A 21313-nucleotide genomic window follows, 5' to 3' on the forward strand; every position below is an offset into this window, starting at 1 on the left:
AAAATGTTAAGACTTAGTCAGCCTTGGATTTCTCTAAGGAAGAACAGGGCATTTAGGAAGACAAAAAAAAAAAAAAAAAAAAAAAAAGCCAGCTGAAGCAGTAGTAATGTATCAAAGCAGCATTAAAATAAAATAGAGGTTTGGCATCCTAACTTAGAATAGACTGGAAAATGCATTTGTTTTCATGTACTTTTTTTTTTTTCGTGATGTGCCTGATTGACTTGTTTTAATACCGGTGTTATTTACATTGCAGGGATGGGCCTCTATTATGCAGGAAATTGTCCAAACCCCTACAGCTGTATTTTAAATTGAAATTATTTTTTTTATGAAGTGATTGTGCAGACTTAATTTAGTAATCTATTATTAAATCTATAGTTTCAGGCTGTATAAAGTCTTTATATAGAATGAAAATGGGCACATGTGAAGATCTAGGCTATATATACACCTGGTTCTGTATATTAAATCTTTTACATATGTTGTCCATTTTCAGAAACAAATAAACTGCTGCTTTTGAAAACTCAGCTTCTCTTCCATATTAGGGAATTCTGCAGACTCCCTATGTTCCTTAGCTTCAGTATAATGCTAAATCAGTTTGTACATTAGTCTATTTTTAGTTATGAATGAACTTCATGGAGTGCAGCACACAGAGTGATTTCAGAGATTCTCACTCATAAAACCCGTGTGTCATGCACCTCAATTACAGCTGTAAACATTATGCAAGCTCTGGGCTTCCTGGGCCCGAGACCTGAAATTTCCAGGGGGAAAAAGCATCCCCCCTCACCCTTTTGTGCAAAATATTAGGCAAATAGTAAATGTGCCAGCGTGAAATCAGGTTAAATTGTGTGACCTTGGCTGTGGCAGGCAGGCTGCCTGGCGTGGCAGCAGGGGGACACTAGAGGGCAACTGAGAGTTTTCTTTAAACCAGCCGAGCTGGAGATGGTTTTAATATGAACTGTTTAAACTCAGCGAGGATTTATTTTCCTGTCTGCAGATTTCACATAAGTAACCTCAGAGTTTCCATTGACAGCAAATAATAATCCAACTGAAGTTCTTCTGGGGGAAAATGCAGTGGGAGCGGGTCTGGAGCCTGCTTTTGCCCAAATAAGGCTTTTTTTGCAGACCCCATGTGTTAGATAATGATCAACTGACAGTCGGTCATGAGTTAATAATGCTGGACGCTGAAATATGCATACCATGTGGTATACAACAGTTCTGCGGGGAGAGACAAACACAGCTATAATTAGACATCTGAAACACAAGGAAGTGTGTAAATTGTTTAATAGTCTTCCACTTAATTCACTCAGATAATTTCCTAAGAACCAGTATTGACTACGGAAGAATATTGCACAACTGACTGCATATTTAGTTTAAACCCTGCCCTGCTCAGATAAATTTATGGATGCAGCTCAGTTTTATTTGGATTTTTCTGAGTGCTAGAGATTTGCTGGGGCCAGAATGCAGAGATGGGTTCAATTTTGTTTGTGTTGATGTTTGGAATGATTACACCGAGTCCATGGGGTTTGCACTCATTTAAATTGGGCACACAATCTTACAATCAGGACTTTAAAACCACCATTTTTGGTGTGTTTTGGGACTTACACAGATTCCCTTGCTTCTCATACACAACCTGACAGAATCGCCAGAGTTCCACTTCTGTGTTTTACTGCTGAAAAAGTGGAGATCCCTTCCTGTGCTCAGCAGTGCTGGGCAGTGTCCCCTCTGCACCTCAGTAATAACACCCCACTGTCAGGTGTATGCAGATCTCCCGGGGCGCCAAGGCTTTATTCCCAAGCTTTCTGCAGAAGCAGAATTGTCTCTGAACCCTTTGTTCACTCCGTGTACCATGCTGGGGGGGCCTGGCAAACCAAGTTGGTGCTAGTGAAGTTGGTGATGACCCAGAGATGTGAATGGGTGCAGGGCTTAGGCTGTGGCTGCTGCTCCTGCCTCCACCTAATGCCTTGTATAGTCCTTGTGCTGGCAGCTGAATGGAGGCATCAAAGGGGGGAGCTTACTCTGTAGTTTCTGCTTGTCACTTTACTATATATCTTCACTAATGCCATCACGCAGGTTGATTATGCCTAACAAATCTTGGTTACTTCATAGTGCAATGATCAAGTGCAAAGGAAAAAAAAAAGGAAAGGAAATTATAATATTCTTACACCAAAAAAAGAATCTTATATAATCAGTTACAAATCAGAAATGCAAGAGATTATTTAAATAATTTATTTGTCATTTTCACATTGTGCACAACTTGATGATCATTGCTTCCTACCTGGCGTTGTCATTCCCGAAAGCAAGGTCTTGGAAACTGTCCATTTTATCCTTCTGGCATGAATTTCTGCCTGTTTTTATTGGTGCACAATGTCCATCAGTCAATTAGCCCATCTCATCCGTCTCTCTACGTGGGTACAGCTGGTTACGTAGCTGTTGTATTCCTGAGGTATGTAGGTCATGTCTCCATTGGGCACTGCTGACTCTGCTAGACAGCAGTTACACAAACGCTGGCTTTTACTGGAGAGAAAAGGAAACGTTGTTAGGAAAGCTGCCCTAAGATTTGCCTTTTATTTTCTGCAGCCCTCTAATGGAAGGTCTACCTTGAGTGTTCTGATGAGTTTTGATCAGACAGGCTGACGTGCATGGATTTGCTGTGCATTTTCACTTCTCGCTGCCATGTTTGCATTGTTTTTGTCTTGGCTATTATATAATCTGTTAGAACCTGCTCATTTGCTGACTTTCCTTGTTTTGCTTGCTTTTTTTTTTTAAAAAACCCCCGGATTATTTTGAGAAGTCAGACATACACTTCTTGAGTGTTGCTCTGACCCTCTGACAGAAACTGAAGCCCCTGTCTGCTGGGTGCAGCTTCCCAGGAGGTGACCTTTGGGGATGGAGGGCTTTGGGACTGTAGAGTCACTGCAGATTTCTGAGGGAAAGGGAAATTTGATGAACCCATGTCTGAGCCTGTGATGCTGCCTAAGCACAGGGTGTTTCATGATGAGATAGGACGATTTCTTTGTTCAGGGCTTGAATGCTTCTTTCACATTAGTGACAGAGAGCCATGCTGGCTTGGTTGTGTTAAATGCTTAACACAGGCTCAGCCTCAAAGATGTGAATAACCCCGGTTAGGTCATCAGAGGTCTTTTTGCATGCTCCAGGTCTTTATGAGTTAGGCATGTACTTTGCTGAATCAAGTCTGCAGCTCTTCATGTTCCTTGTCCTGCATTGCTCAGTGCTTCACTGTGTTTGATCCTCGATTCATGCAATTTCTCACCAGAAGAACCACTGAGTCATCTAATCTGGTATGAACCCCAAGTAGTGGCTCATCAGCCAAAATTGCTGGCAAACTCTTTCATCCAGTTCACCACCTTTTTTCTAAAGGAGAAGGGAAACAGCTGTTTGAGCAAGGGCCAGAGGCAGACAGCTGGACGCCTGGTCGTGCAGCCAGGCAGGCTCTGCAGCCGCCCGCAGCGGCCAGGCTCTCCTGGCAGCAGCCTGGGCTCGGCCCTCGCCCTGCCTGGGGCGGGACACCCCGCTCCAGTCGGATATCTCAACCCTCCAGACCCTCAGATTCATGTGTTACTTCCTGCACTGTGCACACCAGCTCATGTCTGGCTCAGGCTTTTCCCAGAGGCCTTGAGAAAGCTGGTTATACACATGCCTCCATATTCTGGCACTGGATCAGGTATGGGGACTGCAGTGCCTGGGCATGCCTGGTTAAGCCTCCTCACTCCTGAGTAGCAGCTTTTTCCTCACCTTTGAGGCATTCCTGTTACCTAATAAAGTGACTTCTCAGTCATTTTTGCTCCAATCCAGCACAAGCCTGAGTTATTCAGACCTCCCTGAAGGCAGATACCCCGTTGACCACGGCATCTTCCCGTTCAGTCTGTGTTGAATTTATAGGGGGGAGTGGCCGATGAACAGTCACCTTTGGCTTGGTCAATGAGACCTGTGATCCCTGTTTGCAGGTTTCATGCTGGAGCTGTATTGAGGACTATTGTGTTTTCCTGGTCTATTTTCCTTCTGATTACTCATTTGTATGAGTCAGTCCTAGCATTGTGCCAGTCCTGGTGTCAATGTGAATGTAACTGTCAGGGACTTTATATTTATTTCACTGATGAAAATTTGTAATACTTACAAGGTTAGGAGCAACCCCTGTGGAATCCCACCAGAAATCTTTTCATTTGGTAGAAATTCCCCGCTGATGCCTACATTTAGCCAGTTCTTAAGCCATTCAATATACGCTTGAATAAAATTATGTAGTGCTGTTTTTTAATCAAAGTATTATCTAATATTAAATCAGCTGTCTTACTGAATGCAGGTAAGTTCCATATGTGCAGCTAGTTTCTCTTGTTAAAACTTATAGTTTAAAGTGTAAAATAAGGTGCTTTGTTTGTTTTTCTTTTCTGTTGTTTTAAGATCTGGTTTCTGTAAAACCGAGTCAATTGACTGGCTTTAATTATATTCTTTTGCAAGCATATCATCTGGCTTCTTTGCAAGTATGGAACAAATATTTACCAAACACCTCTGCCTCTTTCTGAATCATTAGTAATAATCCTGTCATCTGTAGCCAGTAATAGGCCTACACCGAATTTTTTTGTTATTATTGTTTTAATTTGCTCTAAGGTCTACTTGAATGTCACGTATTTGTCAAGCATAGTTTTTTTTTTCTCTGAAGTCTTCAGGTTCCCACTTCAATTTACTGTATTTCATAATTTCCAACACATTTATAGATTTTGTCCAGAAAAACAAACAAGCAACAAAAAAAGCTTTTTTTTTTGTTTTGTTTTTTTTAAAACCCACATTAGTCAGCAGGACATAAAGAAGTCCAGATCAAGGAAAAGACTTAACATCCAGCCTTGCTGAAATGGAGAAAAACAGACTCCAAGCCTCATCCTGAACCTTGTCTCCATCTTTCATGGAAAAAAGAAACATTCCTTTTTTGGCAAAATTGGCCAACCTGATGTTTGCAGTGCCTCTAAATTTTCTGTTAAAAGCAATGCTAGTCTGGACTGTAATTCATGAAAAATACTAGCATTTTGCTTTCTTCCGAGATTGTCTAGTCAGGAGGGGGGTCAAAACAACAGTCTGCAGCAAGTCATATGTCTCCACATTAATCCACACAAGGAAGTGTCTGTTTCACTTATTTCCAAATGGGGAATGTTTTCTTTAGAGAGGTAGCAAATTGATTTTCCCCACATGGAGCATGGGATATCTCATTTCCAAAACAAAACTTTCAGAACTGGCTACACAAGTCCTGTCTTTCTCCATGTGGGTTAGAAAGCAGCATGATTCCTTAATGTTTCCTGCAAGGTTGTTCACTGCTGTGCTCTGGAGTTTGCAGGTCAGGCCTGACATGTTCAGTTATAAAGAAAGGAATAAACAAGTGTTTTCATTTAGAAAAAGTCTAGTAAAAATAATTTTGATATTCAAGTTGTTTTATGTCAGCTTGAGCAAGCATGAGTGGTGTGTGTGTGGGCAGACAGGCTGTGGGACTTCACAGCTTGATGAGAGCCTGAGTTGTTGGTAGGTGCTCATCGTTGACTTCCATAGGTGTCCTCAGGGTCCTGTTGGGACTTTCCCCAAACTGAATTGATACTGTTGTTTCCTGAACACAGGTCTGGTTTTTTTTAGCATACTCTGATATTTTGCTTTATTTTCCAGGCACTTTATTTCTAACTTTTTGATGCAATATTAGATTACTTACAGCTTGCTTCTCTTCATCAGCTCGGCATGCCTGGGCAATAAATGCCCCATGCCCTCGTTTTTGGACCCTGTTTCTGGGACACAAAAGCTTTTAAATAAACTTGCAGGGGTGAAAGGAAAATAAATTAAATGTGAAGGCCCAAAGTCAAAACGCAGAAAAAAAAGGAAGGAGAGGAAGGAGATAAAAAAAGGAGATGGTGGTGATGGGGTGATTGATCAAGGAAGCAGCTGGGACTCTACAAAGTATGCAAGATTAACTAAGCTTTGAACAGTTTTTGAGACCATGCTTAAATACAGCAATATGCTTTTCTTAACTTCCAGATATTGCAGAATGCTGGAAGCCCCCTAGAGGGGTAAGTGTTAAAGCCATTAAACCTGTTAACTTTCTATTCATTACATTTTAAAAGGTGCAACATGTAACCATGCTTTTCAGCCAAGAGCAATTTTTGCCAGGCTGCATTAGGGATGACCTCAGCAACCAGCTATTTGCCACCTGCTAACAGGCATGATCAGTTCATGGATTTTGTGGAGATCTGGGGCCATTCTTCTCCCCTTGACTTCGATGGCCAGGCATCTCCATATGCTGCCTCTAGCTTCTGTTTGGCACCTGAATCATGAATAGCTCTGGGATCTGACACATCCTGCCATTTCCCCCACCTGCCTGAGTGGGGAGATCTCCTAATCTCTTCTGTATGTACTGATAGTTTTGCAGCCTAGGGCCGAGGAATCTGGTATCACAGCTTTTGTTCCTATGTGTGAAAACCAAAAGACAGGTGAAGGACTGGCCCAGTGCGGAAGGATTCTGTGAGGGAAGAGTGGCTGTGGATGCATGTGGCAGCTGTGCTGCCACTGCTTCATATCTCTTCTGGATTCAGGACTTTTCATCCCTGTTTATTCACTTCTTGCCACTTCCACTGCTCTTCCTAAAGCCTGGTTTGTAGTTGCCACCCTTTGGTACACTCCCAGCTCTACATGTAGAGCTCACCTGACTCTATGAGCCCACCCTAAATGTAGACCCAGATCTCCTGCTGGCCCTTCTTTGCTGATGACCATGGAGATTCTTTAGAAGCTCAGTTGATTTTTTTTTTCATTGATTTCTGCAGTTGGCAGAAATATGCCGTTGTTCTTTCTTCATCTTTCCACAGAAACATGGTCACAGAAAACAGCAGGCAGCTAGAAGAATCTGGTTGGCAGTGTAAGTTGTCCTTTAGCTGAGTACATTCTTCAGCAAAATATGGCAATGGCCTTTTTTTTCTTTTCTATTTTTTTTCTTCCTTTTTTCTTTTTTTTCTCCTACTTTTGAAGTGTCTCTGAGAAACTGGAGTATGAGCGAGCCAGAATCAAAAGTTGTATCAGGAAATAGTTACACAGGTCATAGAGGCCTGGAAAGGCAAGAACTTTGATCACGGGCATTACAATTGCTTAGATGTGCTCTAGAGTAAGAAATGTGGAGCAGGCAATTAAAAGATACATGTTTTAGGCGTGAGTACAGTACTTGTTTAGTTACATGGTTTGCTGTGCAGCCAGCAAGGTCCAAGGTTATTTTGGGCTCAACATGAGTAAGTGATCCAGGTATGACAGATGAGGTAATGCATTCCAGGCTCATTAAAAACTCTTGGCTACACTACCGATTTTGACAGACTGCTAACATAGCTTGACCTCAGCTCTATGAAGGCCACTATTTTTTTTAACACCCTCCCTATAACAACAAGTCTTTTGCATCAGCCAAAATCTGTGAATGTAGAGAACAGTGTTACTGAGAGGGTTGAACTCACTGGACTTCCAGTGATAGTCAGACTCGTAAAAAAGAGGTAGTTTTACAGTAAGTGACCTGCTAAATTCAGGTACCCCAAAACCACAGCCATTATTTCTTGATGTATTCATGCCCCTAGAAGTGGTGGTGTGTACCCAGTACATGGCGTCATCAGCATGGATGTAGCTCAGGTGAGGCTGACCTGATAACAGGGAGATAGTAAACCCTGTGATCACTTTCCAGTCCTGGACACATGGGAAAAGAAGGTGGCAGGTGGATATGCTGTCTTCTTGTGGCAGCCTATGTTTTTCCATTGTAAGTGATGTTAATGGTCATGGTTGACTTTGGCAGTTCCCACTTTTGGGTACTCCTCTTTACTCTGCGTAGAACTTGCCTTTTTGGGGGGAAAACTAGAGCTGGGAGTTGTTCTAGGCATTGAGGCTTGGAAATGCACCTTTTTTTCATGTCCTGCTGAGCAGGCAGTGTCTGTGAAAGTTGAACAACTGAGGGTGGTAGGGGCTGGAGAACAATACCACAACCTTATGAATTTTCTGAGTAGGCGAGCAGGGTAGCTGCCATCTCCCTCTCCTTCTGGCCTATCCCAATCACCTACAATATCCTGATATTTGCACAGACTGATGAGAGTACTGGAGGGGAAGATGTAATTTTTGAGCAGTGATGCTGTTTCTTGGCTTCATGAACAGAAAGAACTTCTGGCTTTGAGGAAACAGCTAGCTAGCTTGAGCAGCATTAGCCTTGAGTGCCTCTCTTTTCTGTGTGGTTCTCTTGGTGGGCCAGAGCCTACTAGTGAGCTTATTGGCAATTCCTGGTCTTTATTTCTCTGCACAGATGCCTCTGAATTGGTCCTTGTTTGATTACTGTAGTTTGTGCAAGAACAGGCTTTGGAAGCATCTTCTTACTGGGATATGTTTAGACAGCAAAGATTTGCCATTCTCCATCTACAGATAATCCAGCTCCTGCTGTGCATGACACAGGCTTTGCATTTAACCTCTCAGGTGTAACAGTTTGCAGTAAAAACATGTAGGGCATTGCTGGTGTTTTGGCAGTACAGAGCACAGCCACAGTTTGGGGATTCCTCCAGGCTCAAGGAGTGTTTGCTTGTACTGTGTGCATTTTGCTGCTAACTGTGCTTTACCTGGCCATACCTGAAAGGTTTGCCAGGACTCAGCGGGTAAAAGGAGTGGAAAAATACCACACGTTGGCAAAAGGCAATCATGTCAATTAAACAGGAAAGAAAGTTTTTTCACTGGCCCTGTGTTGTCTCTCTCATACTCCTGTTACAGGCACTCACATTGAAGAGGTGGCAAATAATGCAAACTTTTTTCTGTACTTATTTATTCGTTTTTTACTTCAATCTTCTTTGCTTATGCTCTCGCCTTCTGGGAATGTGCAAGTTATGGGGCCTCACTGCCACAAATGCTTTCAGAAAATGAATTTGAAAGCCATATGCACAAACACATGAAGAAAGTGAATCATTTTGGATATTCTTAGGTAGTTATGCCAGAAGTCCTTCTCCACTAGAAGACAGAAAAAAACCCATAGAATACTCATTTAGCTGTCCAGTACATGCTGAACATCCAATGTCGTCAGGAAAACTGAATGTGAATAAGCCACAAAATGTGTAAAATTGCTTTAAAATAATTATGAATAACAAATTCAAGGCATTTGCAGTGTGCTCATGAATATGTGAAAAATTAAACAAAAGATGACAAAATTGAAACATGAATGTGACTTGTAAATTCTTTCTTCAGTCCTAGTCATATTTCCTCACTCACACAAACAAAACAAATGTCACTGAAATGCAATAATCTTGAAATAATGCATTTATTTATAATGGTTTAGGGAGCAAATATTAATGGCTTTGTTTCAAGTGTGACTGGAACTACGTCAAATGTTTTCTTTTACAGAGTAGATATTAGATGCCAGGACCTTCTCCTCTGATAATAATTCCTGTTGCTGCTTTCTTGTTAATTGTGTGTCAGATCTGGAGTGGCTTTAGGTGATTTAAAATCATACCATGGGGTGTGTGGGATGGTCCTTGTGTGTGCTGCAGACTTTCCCTGCTGCAGCTCCTGAGCCACAGGGAGAATGCAAATACCCCATTTCATAGTGGGTTTGTGCCAGTTCTACTGTGTGAGGATCCAATTCAAACAGTGTTTATATGCAAGCTCAGTATACCTGGAATTTAGGAACAAATGCCTTCTTGCTTTTAAAGCTTTTAGCAAAACATTAGGAGTGCTTTCTAGTGTGATGCAAAGTACAGTGCCAAAACTCAGGATAACAAGTGTGTTTGAAAAACATTGAGCCTTGAACTAGTTTCTTTATTTGTTAAAAAGAAAGAATGGAATGAAGGAATGAAAGAAAGGACAAATAACCGGCATGCAAGCGTATTTGATGGCAGCTCAGCCACATCCCTCTTTGGCCACTGGTTGGGCCAGGCCTGGGGATCCTTGCATTTAATGGTTAATCTTTTAACGTGTGTGCCAGAGTGTAGCAAATCGAGGAAACATTTATATTTCCTTCAGTACCTTTTCTAAAGAGCACAGCCACTGCTGGGGCAGACCGTGGTTAAGGATCCGTCCGTCCCATGCAGGTCGTGTGCCAAAGAGTCCCTGTAGGCACGAGGAAGACATCAAAGGTTGAGCGGGGTTTATAAATAAGGCAGGGCAGCGTGGCCAGGGCTGGCAGTCTGGCAGCCGGCGCTAGAGTCCTCGGAGCTCATCCCACGCTCCCGCCGAGTCGCTCATCTCTGTTTAGATGAGTAATGGAGCGCTGGGGGAGGGGATTTGTAAGCGCACAGCAAACGCTCTTAGTGCTCATTTTGTGTAAGACTGACATCCACACAAGTTGAGGCTCCCAGCGATGTAGTGTGCAGTCACATGCTGTAGCATTCATGAGTACAGATATAAATCAGGCAGATGTTTGTCGACTGGAATGGGTAATAATTTCTTTCTCTCTTTGTTTGATTTTGCATGTTAGCCTCAGATGACAATTTCAGAATTGCTTTCTACAGTACTTTTCAATAAGCAGAATGTGCTTCACTGGAGATAGATGGAGATATTTCTGTAGGGAGATAAATGTATTTTTAGATAGACACAAATATGGACTTACTCCCATATGCACATGCAGATATATATATATATATACACAGATTTTTTTTTTTTTTTTTTTTTTTTTTTTTTTTTTTTTTTTACCTTACACCAGTGGTGGGGAAACAAGAAGGATCTGACTTTTTCTTTTAAACCCAAAGCTTTTCTTTTTCTCTGAACAGACCAAATATGACAGTGTTACTCAAACTATAAAATCAAATTAGCACCCTTTATTGTGTTTGCAAACTAATTAAAATGTAAAATGTCCTGAAACCACTGGCTTACTGTGTGACAAATATAAGATTAGAAACAATTAGAAGACACTCAGGAGGTTTGTGATGTTTAGATTTCTGACATTGTTCTAATCATCCCTTTAAGTAATGAAAACAATGGTTACCTAAAAATTAAAGGTTTAAAGGAAATTATCTTATTCAGTACAGTCATTAGTTAATGATTGTTTATCATTTTAAATGTTACCATAGTACTCGGAGGCTGATTTTCAAATCTGAAAGCAGAGAGGACATGTAATAATGAGCAAGCATCTGCTTCATCTATTATTTCTATATATGATCATAATTTATGTTGTAATAGCACTGTTGAAAGATGAGTGTGATATTTTTTATGATGATCTATATCCCATTCCTCGTATGGCTCAGCACAGTTAGGATTTAGTCACTGTGTTATTTCAGAGCTGTTTTATCTTAAGAATTGGACAAAACTGAAAGTGAGTCACGTTAATTTGTATGTGTGGTATGTAACCCTTATGAAACAATCAATCACTTATTTCAGTACTTGTCAACTTCCAGAACTAGTTGTTAAGGGTTTTTTTTGATCCATTTCAGGACTCAGGGATAATTTTTTTATTTTTTTCTTAAACTTTTTTAGAAAAACTTTGACAAGAATGACAGGATATATAAACATTTCTTGGAGCTGTAAGGAATTTCAATATTTCAGAGCATTTCCAATACCAGATGTTTCCCAAAGTTGGAAATAGCAGTTAGTACTCTTGCTTGAAGATTAAAAATAAAGGCGGCAGGATGATTAATGCAAAATTGCCTATTAATATTAAATTTTGTTCTTTTTTGTACCAGGCAGAAGTATTTGTGCTTTCTCTCCAAGTCCTTAGGAGACCAGTGTTTGACTTTTTATTAATTAGTTATGTGGAAGTAGAATAGATTAGCCTTGGGGGATATTCTATAGAAATGTATAGTGTGTCAAGATGTAACCCACAGAGGATAGGAATCTCATAATAAGCGTTTACTGTGGACAGATGTGTACATTTCTGTGACTGATTGTAGTGGAATTATTTATTATGGTTTTGGCTGTTAAGAATCCAGTATAAGACAATGTGCTCAAAGTGTTCTCCGTTAATTTTCAGCGCCAAATCTTAAAGGCAGACCGCGCAAAAAGAAGCCATGCCCACAGAGAAGAGATTCATTAAATGGCATTAAGGATTCCAACAATAATTCTGAAAGCAAAGCTGTTGCCAAGGTAAATCACTTAATAATACTCTTTTCGGCACTCTCTCCTTTTTTAGGTACAGCCCTGCCTTTGTTTCACAGCATGTGGTTTCACATTTAGAGTGTAACTTCTTTTCTTGGGGAGATAAACGTAATTTTTTTCAGTAGTTTTATTTTTCACTTTAAATCATGCCTGTGTTTAAAGTTACCAGCAGTTATAATCACCTAACAACCTAATGCTATCAGCTTGTTGGTAACTGGTAGTGCTTAAGCTTTCTTGGCATCTAGTGTTAGTTTTCACATTCTGTGACACACAAACATAGTGTGTGACAGTATCTTCGAATTAAAAATAAACCTGGGAGCAGCTCACCCTGTTACAATGTACTTCTAAATATAAGTTTAAAGATAAACAGACTGTGAAACAAGAGCTGCCTCAGTAATGGTTTCTAAGAAGCAAACACAAACGACATTACCCTGATGTTAAGATCTTGACATTTTTAAATTGAAAAAAAAAAAAAAAAAAAAAAAAAAAAAAAAAAAAAAAAAAAAAAAAAGATAAAGGCAGACACTCAGTATGAAAGCTTAAAAAAAATCTGGGCTGTTTATTTAACAGCCACTGCTTAATACTTACTGCTGAGCTGCATATTCCACGGTTTGCTGAATAGTGCATGCCTTTACAGAGTCTTCTGTATGTGTTGCAGTGCTTAGCCCATAGCGCAAGTAAAAATTGGATCACTGATTAGTGTTTATAGACTTAATCTTAAGATATTTATGGGTTTGTGTCTTTTCCTTAAAATATTTTTAAATGGAGTTTCTGTAGTGTAAATTGCATCCTATTTTCTATGTTGTCTGAGTGGTTTTAGACAAGAATTTGGTTTTCTCTTAAAAAAAGAGCAGCACAAATGGCTTCTTTCAAGATGATTTAATTAGAAACTCTAAGGTGCAAAGATGGAAAATTACTTAGAGCGATAGTTGATTTTTATCTGAGACAGAACTTTGTCACTGATACTTTTAAGCTAAACAGCTAAAGAGATTTGCATATACTGAATTTTTACACCAACTCCTCCCAGATCTATTGTTTCAATAATTTAGATGGATGTGTATCTGAAAAACACTTCCATTGTCACAATCATCTCTTTAGGAAATACAGTGAATCTATAGATCCATTTGCGTTGGTATTGTTGTACACAGTGAATGTCCTGGGAGATTAGGAGGTTAAAGAGGTCAAGCGGGAGTGTTCTACTCTCAGTTTCTCATAGGAAGGCAAATTAAATTCCACCTCCTCCTCCTCCTCCTTCCTAGGAGTTCAGTTAAAATTGTGCCTTCTGTTGATGACGATAAAAGAGGCTGAAGTTCATGATGAAACTCTGCCCTAAAGTTATTGTTTCTCTTCTTTTTGTGCCCTATTGTGCTCAGTTGGGGTCTGTACTGTCGTATTAGACAGGCATGGTAAGAGGTGATGGAGCCTGGTGTGTTGAGTTGCGGGGTCCTGCCAGATACTATAGACTTTGTCTGAATGTTTTCTCTGTGAAAGAATGTGCAAAATCCGTTGTGTGAAAATGTCTCAATTTGCCTCAATTCCCCCTTCCCCCAAGCCATTTTTCATGTCAAAATATTGCCAGTGCACTGCAGCATGGACCATATTGTCAAAGCACCCCAGACTGTAGCACAAGTACTTCTGCCTCTTCAGCACCTGATATATAGGTATTAGATAATTAAAAACAACAGTAACACTTCATACCAAATTGTTTATGCTCTCTGTTTATATTTGGGTTCACACTACTAGTCAGATGGGAGGATATTTCAGATAAGAAGTAATTCCACCTATTTATCTAGTCATACTGTGCTCATCATTGTGCAGATATTAATAGCATTAATTATCTTGGCCAGCTTAATTTCATTATAAATAATAGACATGTTCATGATATAATGTCCTTGCATGTAGTCACACTGACTTCACTGTGGCTCTTCACATCAATCTGTGTCTCAGGGCTGTGGATACACTTTCATGAGAGGAAAACACTGAATCAAACCCTCTAGAGCAGATGTACTGCACTTGTTTCACACCCTGCCTGCGTGTTGCTGGGGAGGGAGGAGAAGGGTATTTGGGGAAGGGGAGAAATAGAGATCCACCTACCATCTTCTCATTGCTGGGAACTGTTGGGATCTGGTCATCTGAAGCTCCATGCTGGAAATCACCATTGGATATCCTCCTCTGTGAGTGCTCCATGTCTGACTAATGCTGACAATGGTCCATGGAGAGCAGGATTGAACACTGTTCATGTAAACACGACAAATCCACATGTGTCAGACGCTGAAGCATTTAGCAGTCCTGGCCATATTCTTGTCCCAGATAAAATCTCTCCTTACCAGAAGTTGTGCTGCTTGCATTCTCAGGTCATGTCACTCAGTGTCTGGCAGCAGCCTCATTTCTCAGTGGTGGGGCAGCAACTCTGATGGAGTTGCAGTGGCTGTATCGTTTGGGTTGGGAAACAGCAGAAGGGGCATTCCAAAGGCTGTGGTTTTGAGCCTGTCAAGACCAATGCAAGCTGCATAGCTGTCATGGCTTGCTGAATTTCATGTTCTCAGCTGCCAGTGACTAGAAAGCTTAATTCTTAAAACCTAGTTCTCATTAGGCACGTTTGTCTTGAGCTATCAGCACATTGTTTTGAGGGGTTTCACAGTTACCTGACAAGGAAAAGTGTCTGGTTGGGTAGGAGCAGCTCTGGGACACTTCCAGTATAGGTGGCTTGTTGAAAATAGAGTGATAGCATCACAATGTGGTCCTGCACCTGCAGATGCTGCCAGGGAACGTGGGTGTTTTGTGTGCCACTTTTGCTCTCTCGATCTCTTTGGTGATCACTGCATCAATTTTAGTGTCTCCTGCGGAAGATCCCAAGGGACTTCCCTCCACGGCTGGGAAGGGAATACAAGGCCATCTGTTCCAGAAGGATCAACTCTCCTGGAGAGGGTTATATCAAGCTCTTCTCTCGAAACACTCTTAGGACTCTGGAGGCTTTGATGTGTCATCAGTGCTGGACAAGCTTTTTGGAACTTGTGGGCTCCAGCAGATGACCTTCATTGTACCTGCTTAATCTTCACAGAGAGTGTTCCCAATTCAATGTGTTCTAATGCTTTTTAAAACTGGCTGAACAGACCATTTGGAGGAACTGAAAGGATTAACTTGTTAAACACGGAAATTGTCCATGAATGAATTTATTAATTACATTTCCTAGTGCAAACGCTGAAGTAAACCTCTCACTTCATTTGCGCAGCAAGATCTGAGAAATTAGTTTAAAAGTTGCCAGGATATTCTTTTCCACCACATCCTGGTGGCCTGGCATGCTCTCAGACCTGGAGATTGATTCTCAGTACATTGGCCATTATGTGATGGAAACTATAAAATGCAGGTCTGTTGTGGCCTGTGCTGTGTGTGACCTCTGACACGAGAAGACAAACACACGGTTGTACCCATGAGTGTTCACTGGCCATTTTGTCATGGAACATCCACCTCTGATGGAACACACAGCAGGAGATGGTCAGATACTCCAGAGCTCATCTCAGTGCACCCTCATCTTACCCAGCTGAACCCAGCTGTGGCACTGGGTTTGTGTTTAGAAAGAGAAGGACAGTTTTTGGTGCTTGGAACAAATCTGGCATTGTTTTCACTGATTTTGATATGTTTATACTGGATTTACACTCCTGTTATCCAGAATGGCATTTGGCCCTTTTGATTCTCATTAATCATTGTTCATGGCATTCATCCATATTGCCTGTCAGAAGGTGGGGAGATTCCAGAAGTGAGGCTTGGGCCTCAAATTCTGTGCAAATGAAGCATTGTAACCTTCACCAAAGCTTTGTTGAACATAATGCTGCTTGGAGTCTGCCCACTGCATTTTAACACCTCTGAGTTCTACATGGACTTTGACCTTGCTTCTCTGTAGACAAAGAGAGGAAAGTTGTGTGTAGCATGGTTTTTTCCCACTCCTGGTGTCTTTCTTAATATTACTTTGTTCTCCTTTAGGGTAGTATCCCTTGGCATTAGTTTGCTTGCACAGCTGTGAGCTTTGATTTCACTTAGAGTTCATGCCCAGGTTGTCTTTGCAAACACAGTTCTGAACTGTCTGGTTTGAAAAAGAGAAGCCAAGCAAGTGGGGGACAAAACTGAAAAGTTGTTCCCATGTCCAGTGAATTTGCTCCAAATTTGCAGCTGAAATTAAAAATCCTAAAATTATTGAAGTCATGCATTCCATTTGGGAGTGTTAACCAAGTCTATGACAATGTAATCTAAACTTTGGAAGCTGTTATATAGTTTTTGTGAGATGCCAAAGTAAAAAAAGTCAAGGAATTACAGCTCTGAAAAGTGGATGAGGAAGCCCAAAGTTCATTGAATAGGAAAAAAAAACCTGTTAACTCCTCTGACTTTTGGATGAAACCCATGATCTTTACAAAAGTTTAATCAACATATCTATTACTAAAACACAAAGGATGGTGTCTTGTGCTATGGGAAGACAACATCTCTTCAAACTGTGCAATTGGAGAATATCAGGCAGTACACTGGACATACTTCAGCAGCAAGTGATCAAGAAAAATCCCACAGGAAGTGCATTTCCCAGTCCCTGCTGCATTGCCTGGGAGGAATGAGCCTGTACCCCCCCAGTGGCCAGTATGGAGGTTTTCAGCAGCATCAGTTGCCATGGAAAATAGTGATCACTTGTCCACTCTGCTTGGGAGCTACCGTTGCTTTGTCCAGCATCTGTAGAAAACTGGAGAGAAGATCACCTGAACTCTCTGCAAAATTAATACCTGGAGCAGTATAAAGATTTTGCTTTCCCTGAACCTGAAATGCCAGAGTATCTTTTATTGAGATAAAATAACCATAGTGTGGTTGTGGTCTTTCAGTGATATGTTTGTTGTTTGCTTACAAGCACTTACATGATGATCTTCATAGCAGTTGCTTCCAAACTGTCAACAAGTATCCAGGAAGCACCTGGTTTAGAAGTGACGGTTCTGAAGGAGTGTCCATGGGTTGCTTGACCAAGAGCTCCTGCCTTCCTGCACAGCAGGATACTCTGCTCTCCTCTAGTATCCTTCTAAAATACCATGTACTGGCCTTTAGAGTCTCCCTGCTCCCTCTGGGAGCACAAGGGACATCTCTTGGATGGTGTATGGAAACTACCAGAAGGCTCCTGACAGCACTCAGAAGCACTGAAGGGACAGTGCAAATCCAAAATACATGTAACCATCTCCACTACCTTCTATTAGAGAACTTCCAGTATTTCATTGGAAATTTACTGATCTCGTGGTCCCAGTGTCTTGGTTGTGTAGAGCTTTTAAACATCAGGTTTCTGCTCTTTTTATTTTAATTTTTTTTTTTGTATACATACCTTAAGTGAACACTCGATTTGTAATTTGCTTGATTCAGTGAGAGGATTGTCTTCAAGAGGGGCTGCAGGATTAAGCCAATCTCACTGGATATTTTTACCCATATATGAGTACTGAGGAGAGGTAAAATTCTAATTTATTGATTTCCTGACTGGCATACATCTGCTGGGCATTCCAGTGGGAGACCTGGAGCTCTGGGACTTATGTGCATTGGGGATGCCAGTGTCTACCAGGAAAGTGTCCAGCTACCAGCCTTTCCCTTCTGCTAAATGCTTAGGGCTGTGCTCAAGTTTAAGCAGAATCTCAAATACACTTGACTTGAGTCCATGCTATAGCAGAAACTCCACTTGTGTGCTGAGGGCTCTGTCTGGATAAAGCTTGCCAAGGTTTGCATCTATTTTGGTGGGCCAAAGGAGAGAAAAATGTCATTTCAGAGCTGGCTGCTGAGCATTCCTGGAAGGGGCTGAGCACCCTCAGCTCCAAGGATTGTCTACAGGAGTTGACAATGCTCAGTGTCAATCCTGGAATGAGGGTTATTATTAGACTTGCTAATGGCAAATGTATGTGAGAGATAGAAGCTGTGACATAGCAATGTATAGTCATAAAAATGCAGATCTGGAGAGCATTACCAGTGAGTTACAATGATTTAAAGATGTGGATGTTTAAAAATGTTGTGACTAAGATTCAGAACAAGACATTTAGCTCTATAAATAGCTTCCTTTGTTTCCCCTCAAACATAGTCGCATGGTTTGGCCTTCATTTTTTCAACAATCCATTCTGCTAGGAGAGGGTATTTATTCCTTAAGTGAAAATTAAAGGTTACCCAGATCTGATATGACATCTTTTCTTTTCCCAGGTAAAATGTGAGGCTAAGTCAGCTTTGCCCAAACCCAAGAGTAACAACAGCAACTGTAAGAAAGGCTCAAATGAGGATAAATCAAAGATTGCCATAGGTGAAGAATGCAGAGCTGATGAGCAGGCTTTCCTTGTGGCTCTTTATAAATATATGAAAGAAAGGAAAACACCAATTGAACGAATACCGTATTTAGGTTTTAAGCAGAGTAAGTATCCTTTTTCTCACTTTCTTTTGACATTTTAGAATGGTTTGGCTTCTCCGGAGAAAGCAATTGCACACAAAGCCTATTTTAATGCCTTATGGATGGGGAGGGACCATGTTTATCTCTACACGTTCTCCAGTCCAGGCATTTCGCTGTCTTATGCCTAGATTTGCATCTCTTCCTTCTGGGGTAGTTGCTGCCGGATATTTATATGTTTAAATCCGCTGATTATGACTAGAAATAGGCATGTTGAAAACTCCGTAGTTTTCTGTTTTATAAATCTGCAGCGTCTGTAATGCCTTTCTTCTGAGTTAATAATATGACGTATCTTTATTGTGCCCAGATGTTCTTTATGAAAGGACAAATATTAAAGGAAGACATTTAAAGGTGGTCAAGAAAGGCACAAAAGGGATCATATTTTTAAGTCCCAAAATGTGTTTATAGTTAATAAATTACTGACTTTGGAGAATAAAACCAGACTGTATCTGCTTAATACAGAATGCAGCCTTTAGAATTGCTTTGGCATGTACAATTTGTAGTGCCACAATCTGTAAATTATTTGTATATGGAGAAGATACAGTTGAAACTGAATTTTGCATAAATATTGTGGCACAATGTAGATCTTTCACAGTTTCCAACAAAAGCTGTAAATGGGAATATTTCTCCTCCTTATCTATAGATTGAATGATACTTTATTTCCTTAAAGGGAAAACACCATGGATTGAAATATTATTTACTTTAATTTATCTCCTAGATTAAAACCATGTGTTATTTTGATGAAGAATGTCAAACCTGTATGTTTTACATAACAATTTACATACCTAATAGCAATTGGCACTGATTGCAACAGGCCTCCAGCAGCCATTATAAACTTATATAACTCCAAATGATTACAGTGTTTGTCTGAAAACTGGCTGCTTGAAATGGGAGTAAAATTAATGTACTATGAACAGCTTCATTGCATTATGCATTGATTCAGATTAAATCAAGACCTAAGCAAAGCTCTTGATAGCTTTGAAGCAGTACAAGGTTCAATGAGGCTTTCAAAACATTTTGTGTTGAAGAAATTTTTTTTTTTTCTCCCCCATCCCCCCCATATTATTCTGCATTCCATCAGGCATGGAGACAGGGTGGGCTTAAAAGACAAGCTAAAGCATTATTTCTAAAGTTGCCCACTGCGGGTAGGGCCTGCTGCTAACATTTAGCTGAAGTACATTGGAACTTGCCTGACATTCATTATGAAGTAGGGGCCTGATCCAGCAAATACTTAAATACCAAGAGTAAGTATGCTGAGAAGAGCAGAAATGTTTGCAGGATGGGGCTCTGTATTTGTCCAGCAAGGCTTGTGCAAACATTGCCAATATAAACAGGTTGTTGGGAAGAGGCAGTTCATACAGTACAGCAGAGCATCCCTCCATGGAGAAGGAGATCTTGCCTTCTGTGGTCCATAGCATTACTGCTGACCTCAAGTGTTTCTACTTTGTCTGTGGGGAATCACTCATGGTGGAATTGTGCATACACCTTTGATGGGGCTGACATGGATTTGTCTTCTAACAATTAAATGAGATAAAATAAAAATAAAAATAAAATAAATAAAAAAGACACCAGCAAGCAGTGGCCCCATGGGACAGGGGGCTGGGATGAAAAGCACACAAAAGGAGAGAAGTTCTGCAGGAAATAACAACTCTCTCCCAACACATCTTTTGAATTGAGTTGCCTCTGTGCCTCTGACCCCACAGGCACGGGCAAGGCACAACCAGCCACAGCATAATTATTCCAGTAATGCTTGTTCGTGCTCCATCTGGGTTCGTTCACGCAGGGCCCGCTAGAACGCAGCTTATTGTTCATTGATTCTGGAGCCCATTATCTGAGCTGCAGTAAATATTGGATATTGTCTAATCAATAGGCCCTGCTCTGTGAGCCAGTGTGTGGGGCTTGTTTGCTTGCTAATGAAACCAGTATTAAACAAATAATTAAAAGTAACATTCTTCCCAGTAATTAATTTTTATTATCAAAGTTATGGAAACGTGCTATTAGTCATTATACCATGTCTCTTATCAGCAAAGTCAAATGAGCCCATTACCTTTGTCTCAGTGTATTTTTCCAGTCCTGTTAAGGAATCTGTGAGTGTGTTCTCTTATATGTAATTAAAAATATATATAGTATGGGCTAATATTTACTCTTCAGATTATGTAAATACCTCTTTGGAAAATGTTTCACAGGAACTTTTTCAGGGACTGTAAGGTTTTTTTTCTCTATTTTTCTTTTTTTAAAACTGTTTAATTTACATTTCTTTGAAATATGTTGGCTAATGCAATGCTTATCTAAATACTTATTGTCCCTCTAACAGTTAACCTTTGGACTATGTTTCAAGCTGCTCAAAAACTGGGAGGATATGAAACAGTAAGTGTTTAAGTAACTTAAATGAAATAATTGTGCAATCTGACTTTTCCCTGTTAGAAAAAAAAAAAGTCAAAGCAAACAATCATTTGCTGCATTTTAGGCTAACTGTACTCGTTGTGGGTTTATTGGGCCATTTTTGGAAATGGTCCCAATTAGTTCCAGATCTGGCAAAATTGTAAACTTGTCATAAAAACTCCAAGTGGAAAACATATGTAACTCTTCTCTGTCAAGGAAATTAGTTAGGTCTGTAATTTTTTCCCATGTTGAGAAAGGGCTATTATTGTACAACAAGCCAAGATTGCATAAAAGAAATTCCACTTGGCAACATCCCTGACATCTGTTCATGTCTAATATGGGAAATATATTAAAGGCTTTCAAAAGTAATCAGCATTGTCCATTAAGGAATAGTATGCTGCAGAATCTTCTCTTATTCCAAGTGTAAAA

The 21313-nt window shown here is 40.4% G+C and overlaps 1 protein-coding gene across 3 annotated transcripts in view; it reads left to right on the forward strand.

The window, feature by feature from the left end:
- The window catches only part of ARID5B (AT-rich interaction domain 5B), a 114380-nt gene that overhangs the window by 67264 nt on the left and 25803 nt on the right, over positions 1-21313 (forward strand). For 2 of the 3 annotated variants that reach the window (XM_083865906.1, XM_083865905.1), the window contains exons 4-6: positions 11942-12054; positions 18265-18469; positions 20817-20869. In XM_083865906.1, the coding sequence (XP_083722032.1) occupies positions 11942-12054; positions 18265-18469; positions 20817-20869 (371 nt within the window). Of the gene's footprint in view, positions 1-10315; positions 10413-11941; positions 12055-18264; positions 18470-20816; positions 20870-21313 lie in introns of those variants that run through there. The other variant, XM_083865907.1, reaches the window with a different exon arrangement.

Source organism: Zosterops lateralis (assembly GCF_965231275.1).
Source record: "Zosterops lateralis genome assembly, chromosome: 8".
Classification (NCBI taxonomy): domain Eukaryota; kingdom Metazoa; phylum Chordata; class Aves; order Passeriformes; family Zosteropidae; genus Zosterops; species Zosterops lateralis.